General features: G+C 33.8%; 1 protein-coding gene across 1 annotated transcript; it reads right to left on the minus strand.

Moving 5' to 3' along the window:
• Positions 1 to 7,037: 7,037 nt before the first annotated feature.
• Positions 7,038 to 7,802, minus strand: LOC139483367 (uncharacterized). The gene has a single exon (XM_071267389.1). The coding sequence runs from the start codon at positions 7,800 to 7,802 to the stop codon at positions 7,038 to 7,040; it is 765 nt and encodes a 254-aa protein (XP_071123490.1).
• Between the last annotated feature and the right edge of the window lie 715 nt (positions 7,803 to 8,517).

The raw sequence follows: 8,517 nt of genomic DNA on the forward strand, positions 1-8,517 counted from the left end.
TCCTTGTTGGCCTTCGGATATCTGATAGATGTTCTTATTTTAGCTAGGAAGTAGATCTTTTTCACCCACAAAAACTCATTAATTCTAATTTGAGAATAAGGATACGTCTTTGCTTTACATAAAACTAGTGTTGTTATAAAGACGGCGATGCGTTTATTATTGTTAATTAAAAAGACTCATCATTGATGCTCGAATCTAAAAAAACAAAAAAGAAATAACATCCCAACCTCTACATTCTTTTCTATGAAACCTTCCTTATTTGGGTCTTTTGCATTTTGGAAACAGACGGTTTTAATTGTTTTCTTTATAATGAAAAATAGAATTCTGACTGTAATTTTAATGAATGATGTTTTTTTCAAATTTTGCCAGTACAGATGGGTGCAGTCCTAACCTGTATAGCAAGTTAACTTGATAACCAGTCAATTGGACTGGTCAAAGTTAACCTGTGACCGGAATTAGGACTGCTCTGACCAGTCCTAGGACAAAAATCTAGCTAACTTGAAAATCGGACTTGGTCCTAGGACTGTTTTTATGTCTGCCAAAAAGTTAACTTGGAAACAGGTCCGCTATTGATATAAGTTCACTTCGAACCAGTCCTGTCATAAGTTAACAGAAGTTAGCTTAGAAACCAGTCCTGCCGTAAAGTTAACATAAGTTAACTTCGAAACCAGTCCTGCCATAAAGTTAACATAAGTTAACTTTTGCTTTGACAAATCCGATCAAACCAGACCTGTTCCCAAGTTAACTTTTGACTTGTCTGCTCAACACTAAGTTAACTTGTAGTCGACATAAAATACATCGACTTTTTAAAAATATTTCTTTTATATCTTTGTTTGGTAGTATAAACATCGAAAATAAAGTAAAATTAATACTTTCGTTGTATAAACAGGATTAGATAACATTTTTGTTCGCTTTGGGGATTCCGTATACATGGTATATCGTCAGATTATCGGAATTCCAATGGGGACTAACTGTGCACCACTTATTGCGGACCTGTTTTTGTATTGTTATGAGTTACAATTTATGACAAAAATAAGCAAAGACCCAAACAACATCTGATAAACAAATTTAATAATACTTTTAGATATTTGGGTGATATTTTGGCTCTCAATAATGACGACTTCAGTATGTATATTAATGAAATTTATCCTGTTGAACTTACTTTAAATAAAGCTAATACTAACAATGACCACTGCCCTTTTCTCGATCTTGATATCTATGTCACTAATGGAAAGCTGAATACTAAAATTTATGATAAAAGGGATGATTTTTCATTTCCTATCGTTAATTATCCGTTTTTAGATGGTGACGTTCCCTTGTCACCATCTTACGGTGTTTATATATCTCAACTTGTACGATTCGCTCGTGTATGTAATAATGTTTTAGATTTTAACGAGAGAAATTTATATATTACTGAAAAATTATTACACCAGGGTTTTCGATATCACAAACTAGTCAAAACATTTACTAAATTTTATCATCGGTATAAAGACATCATTCGTAAATATAGCTCAACATGCAGACGTCTAATACGTTCAGGTATTTCACATCCAATTGTTTATGGAAATATTCTTTATAAAGCACAAAGGTGTCAGTATTCACATCAGAAACTTACAAAACCTTTGAATAGACTTATTAAGAAGGGATATAATTACGATACTGTTGTCAAGTCATTAAAGATTGCATATTTTGGCGTTAATATTGAGTCACTGATAAGGTCTTTGCATCGGAACTAAACACATTTATTCTAAAAACAGTTGTTGGCATGACACGGGTTATGTTCTTCTCATATATGTTATGATGGTATGATACTAAACCCCTAACGGGAAGGATTGTGCCTGATGTTCATATGATGAAATCATAATCTTTTAGTCAGTTTAAATGAAGTCTGGAGCTGGCATGTCAGTTAACTGCTAGTAGTCTGTTGTTATTTATGTATTATTGTCATTTTGTTTATTTTCTTTGGTTATATCTTCTGACATCAGACTCAGACTTCTCTTTAACTGAATTTTAATGTGCGTATTGTTATGCGTTTACTTTTCAACATTGGTTAGAGGTATAGGGGGAGGGTTGAGATCTCACAAACATGTTTAACCCCGCCGCATTTTTGCGCCTGTCCCAAGTCAGGAGCCTCTGGCCTTTGTTAGTCTTGTATTATTTTAATTTTAGTTTCTTGTGTACAATTTGGAAATTAGTATGGCGTTCATAATCACTGGACTAGTATATATTTGTTTAGGAGCCAGCTGAAGGACGCCTCCGGGTGCGGGAATTTCTCGTTACATTGAAGACCTGTTGGTGACCCTCTGCTGTTGTTTTTTATTTGGTCGGGTTGTGGTCTTTTTGACACATTCCCCATTTCCATTCTCAATTTTATTAAATAACAATATTTGAAAATAAAGTACGCATAAAACGTCGCTTGTTTATACACAAATTTAATTATTTATCTGTGATCTGCCAATCTATAAATTAAAAAAAAACGGGCACTGCATGAAACCTATTATATTCAATAAACCATATTTGCACTTAATATTATGTATATCTATATGCAACGACGTATTTTAGATGTTTGTTATACGTCCTTGATATATGTACTAGCCACAATCAGCAATAGTTTAATTTCAGGAGAGCAATTATTATACAAAATGAAAGCATCATTCATTAAAACACATGACTACAAAATTTTGTCTGCACAAATAAAAAGTCCCATCATTTCCTTCTTTTGTACAATCTATATACCATATATACATGGTATACCCGCATAGTAAATCAGCCATATTTTTTATGCCAGGATTCAATGTATAATACAATGGACAGCTATATTGCTATACAAAGACAACATGAACAACACATTTTTGTTCGCATAAATTTAGAGTGCCAGCAAGTCAGTTTTATTCAAAACAATGTTACGTACCAACATTTCAGTAGTTTTGATACCTCATGTTGACTTGTACAACAAAATGATTTGACCACATTGACCAAAACTGACCATGTGTGCACTTTAATTTGTTAATATATATACCACGTATAGAAACATGAAACATGAAACATGAAAACTTAATTAAACGCCTATTTCTACATATACAATATGTATTCAATGGCGTTGTACATAAATGACATATAAAATACAAAAATACTATACAAAAATACAATATGTATGTTCTATACCAAAAATTGAAAATATACACTGTGATGCACACAAAAAAGTCAGAAAAGTTCAAAATAATTTTCGAAATACAATGTTTTCAACCGACATTTAAAAGTATCCAAAGATTCAGAGTTTCTTATATTTGTACCTAGTTCATTCCACAATTTTGGCCCAATAGTACTAAAGCTTCTATCTGAAAAAGTTTTCTTTTTGTTATATGGGACTGCATAACAACCAATAGATGACTCTGACGACCTTAATGAACGTTTCGACACTTGAGGATTTAACAAATTGATCAAATATGACGGTGCATTACCTACATGACAGTTGTACATATATGTTAAGATTTTGAATGTAATTCTGGCTTTGATCGGAAGCCAGTGTAAGTCAAACAATGCCTGCTTGGCACTATCATACTTAGAACGGTTTAACACAAGTTTGGCACACATATTCTGACGGGTCTTTCTAATTATCCCCCTTAGTATTGCACATGTCCGCACGAGGTCATCGATATCCGGTCGCCATTAAGGTCGTGAAAAATTGTAAACATTACAAAAAGCACGCTATCTGAACACACATGATTTTACTGTTGATACAACTAAAATGAATAATCTGAATCCACCAGGCTTGGATAAAATAACAACATGGGCCGACGATATGAGGGTATGGCCAAATGTTATGTACGGTGATGTGTACAACTTTTTAATTTCGTCAAAAGCTGTCGATGGTCAAGAAATGAAAAATTTCAAAAGCTTGCAAAGTTATAATTACATTAATCAAAGTGGAAATGTCGGAGCTATTACGCACCATGTTTATACTGACAATACGTTTTTAATGAGGGCAGAAGTACGTTTTTCTCAAACAGTATCGAGAATGAACAGTGTATATGTGCATTCTACACAAGATGGCACAGTGAAAAATGGATGGTGTTCGTGTATGGCAGGCCGATGTCATGCGTGTAGTCATGTTGGGGCTCTTCTTTGGAAGTTGGAACATACTGTGAGAAATAGTCTTACTTGGATTGCCTGCACTGATGAAAGTGCTCAATGGAATAAAGGGACCACAAGGAATGTTGAACCAAAGGCACTCTCCAATATAACATTTAAGAAGCCCAAGGTTGGTGAATCTGTCATGGACAATGATGAAGATTATGTGCCAAGTGTTCGTGACACTCCTCTATTTTCATCAGATGCAGAATTTAAGGCAGCTATAAAGAATTCACCTATATCCAAACTGTTCGAAATAAAAGGAACAACTGTTTACAAAAGTTTTAATTGTACACCTATGTCTAACGTGACAATCCAAGAGGAGCACGGTGAACATACTTCTATTAGTTCATGTAGGAAATGTTATACCTTTTTCAATAAATATATTGAACTTAATGACACAAAAAGGAAAAACTTGGAACATGGAACAAAAGGTCAAAGTAGCAGTGTTTATGGAAAGATGCAAGGAAATTGCGCATAAGTGCAAGCAGTGCAACTAAAGTGCCAATTAAAGACACGACTGATGCAACATCATTTATTAGGGAACATTTGCATCCCAAATTTACAGGGAACAAATATACGAGACATGGTACGCAGCAAAAACCTGTGGCTAAAGAGCACCTAAGGTCACTGGAAAATACTATTATAGATACCGGCATGTATGTCTCAACTGAAGAACAGTGGCTTTCGAGTAGTCCAGATGGAGTTTTAAATGGTGACACATTACTTGAGGTTAAATGTCCAGTTCCAACAAAATGGAATACACTTGAAGAACTAATAAATGGTGGGAAATATGATGTAATTAAAACCACAGAAGGACTTTATCAAATTAAAGTCAAAGGAAGTAGGGGTTATTACATGCAGATTCAATTGACTATGTACTGTACTGGGCTTCGAACAGGCAAACTGTACCTGTGGAGGTGTCCGGATGACTTTATTTTAATAAATGTTGATTATGACCAGGAATATGTTCGTGAACAAGTCCAAAGATTAAAAGACTTTTATGTGAGAAAAATGATTCCCAGAATTGTTGATGAAGTAGACAGTGATCGTCTCACTTTCAGTAGACTGATTTGTAATTTTATGAAATAGATTTTTCAATAATAATAATTTTATGGTCTAAAACTTGTAGTTGTTCATTTTATCTTAAGAATCAGATTGACCCTGTAAGCATTTGTTCTTATAAATCAATGTATGGTCAAGGAGGTTAAGGATTTAAACCCCTACCAGGTCAGACATCTCTGCTAAGCACAGTCACATACAGTATACATGTGTGTATTTTTTACAGAATATACAATTTACATCTAGGTTTAGAAGTAAAGACTAGTTGACTCAGAGTTTAACAATGTGTCCTTGTAAAAATAATAAAATAAGGAGATGTGGTATGATTGACAATTGAGACAAATATCCACTGTCAACAATGAGAAAGACCCATAATACATGTACATTGTAAATGAAAGGCCCAAACATGAACAAATGTTATTTATGAAAAAAATATATTCAATTGAGAAAACAAACAGCCTTATTTATCACAAAATAATCTACAAAAACCAAATATGACAGACATGAACCAATGACAACCACTGATTTACTTAGCTCAACTGGTTAATAGTACAAGGAATGTATCATATTCTCATAGTAATATTCATGTAATATTTACCACTGGACATTAAACACTAGGTCATTGTTTAGCATGTTTAGTAAAAGTGCATGCAAAACCAAACACTTAATAAACCTGATAAATGGCATTTTGAATTAAATGTTTGGTTATATATAATTAAATGTAGTAAACACTGGGTCTGAAAAACAATTCTTAAGTTTGATAATTATCTCATATTAATGAGATAACATATTGGTATGCAATGTTGATGTTTGGACAAGAAGACTTCATAGACATGTGTGTAATTTACTCGGGCTAATCACAGTTGGAAAGACGAACAGTGTTGACTTGTTTACCTTCACATGTTAACGTAATTGCTTGTTATGTAATAAATATGTATTACCCCAGGAGTTCACTTCAGGAGACTGGTAATTCCTACTTTGATTAGTCCAGATGCTTATATTTCGATACAATTAAATTTAATAATAAAAAGTAATGAACAGATTTATTATTACCAATAAATATATATAATTTAGTATACAACTATCTTTCACATTGTTCATAACAACCATTATCATGATTATAATGGAAATCAATTAATCAAAATAAAACTACCTGAAGGTTGAATAAAAATGTAATAACAAAATTTAAAAATGAAGGACAAAAAATACAATTTACAAGTAATTATTACATTCAATCCGTATCTACATTGACATCCTGTATTAAATCTGATCTCAAATTCACCAATGCGGAACAAACAATAAGAATGTCATCAAAGTTCTTTAAAGACGAAACTGGTACAGTTCCACTTGAAACTTTAAACACTTTCAGTCTACGAATAGCACGCTTTACATGTATTCGTACATGTGCAATACGTCTAGTAGTTGTGACATCTTCATTCGAAAGCTGGGGTTTGCATTTTGTAAATGCAGGAATGTTTAATTTTACACGACGAGGAAAAAGAAAATCTTCAATTGTAAATCCGCGATCTTCCATTACTTCGTCTCCCGGCAATAAATAGTTTAAAAATCCACTCTTTTCCACGATAAACTTGTCACTAGCTCTGCCGCCAAAAGCTTTGGAAATAAACATGATTTGTCCCTGTGGAGATATTCCAACTAAATATTTTGCGGTATTGTGCGACTTGTAATTACTGAAAGTTTCACTTCTAGTTTTCAAGTTCGTAGGTCGTTGTATAAATGTTTCGGCACAGTCTATTATTACAGTGGTGCGAGGGTAATTTTCTCGGAAAGATTCGGGACAACATGCTCGAATTGTTTCCCTCGGCAACCATGCAACTAAGTCCTTAAGTTTTTTCTGCAAGGACTGGCATCCAAGCATTAAACATTTTACTAGCTAAACTTTTAGAAATTCCAAATCTACGAGCTAAGTCATCAAACAACAAGTTTAGTTTAAGTTTCATCAACACAAGTAGTAACTGGTCGGCGACTTCAAGTTGAAATTTAAATGTATTTACTTCTGACAAAACCTCTGCTAACGTAAAGAACACTTCTTTACTTACACCAGTATATAACAAAGAGTCACTGTCCGTTACTATACTTATTTTTGCGGACATAGCGCTACTTTCAATTTTAACTTGAACCCCCTTCTCTTCAGTCAACGCCGTATTCGTTTGAGTAAAGGTATTTTGTGTGTCCGACCAGGGTTTTGAATAGATGTGATCCTGTGAAATCATATAATCAGAATCGACATATTGTGTTCCAACTGATGCCGTAGGTGGATTAACCACATTAAAATCACAAAAAGCTTCTGGAAGCAGTTCAGAACTAGACGGTCCCCATTCAGTCTGACTAATGTTATCACACGTCTCGGTACTACTGCTTTCTTCCAGTAAACGTTTTCTTTTTCTACTCTCTGGTTCTTGTCTCGACAGTTTACGTCTACCGGGGGTTGTCTGGCATTCATACCCAAGATTTAATTTTGGAAAAGGATTTTGTTCCGTCGGAGCTCCGTCTAGAAAGTGATTCGAGCATACGAATACTTGCTTTGGAAGTGTTTTTCTGTTTAAAGCTTTTATCCACTGAAATCGTTTTGTCTCATTAGCGGGCATAACATTTAGTTTAAAGTTTAAATGGAACCAAACAAGAACAGTCTTCGTGATTTTGTCCGTGTAATTCACAAATTGATACATTCCAATCATTTAATTTACGACGATTAGTAGAACATCCATTAACAGCACAAGAATTTCCTCCCCCTTTCCTATATTTTTCGTTACTTGCCATGGTCATATAAACATGAAATATGTGGAACAAAAACGTTATAAACGACCGATAATTATATAGACTATATAGGTTATTGATTGCACGTGCGTTATCATTCACGAGTGCTATGGCCGACGCACCACGTGACCTCTTAATGGCAGCGCACATGTTTTTGAGATAAGACTTGGATAAACCCGTCTATACCCGCATAGTAAATCAGCCATATTTTTGTGTTAAAATTCAATGTACAATACAATGGACAGCAATATTGCAATACAATAACAACACATTTTTGTTGGCATAAATTTAGGGTGCCAGCATGTTCTTCTTTTATTCAAAATATTGATACGTAACAAAATTTCAGTAGTTTTGATACCTCACGTTAACTTGTACATCAAAATGATTTGACCGCATTGACCAAAACTGACCAAATGTGCACTTTAATTTGTAAATCTAAATTCCATGTATACCCGCATAGTAAATCAGCCATATTTTTGTGTTAGGATTCAATGTACAATACAATGGACAGCAATATTGCAATATAATAACAACAAATTTTTTTAG

Source organism: Mytilus edulis, chromosome 7 (assembly GCF_963676685.1).
Source record: "Mytilus edulis chromosome 7, xbMytEdul2.2, whole genome shotgun sequence".
Lineage (NCBI taxonomy): Eukaryota > Metazoa > Mollusca > Bivalvia > Mytilida > Mytilidae > Mytilus > Mytilus edulis.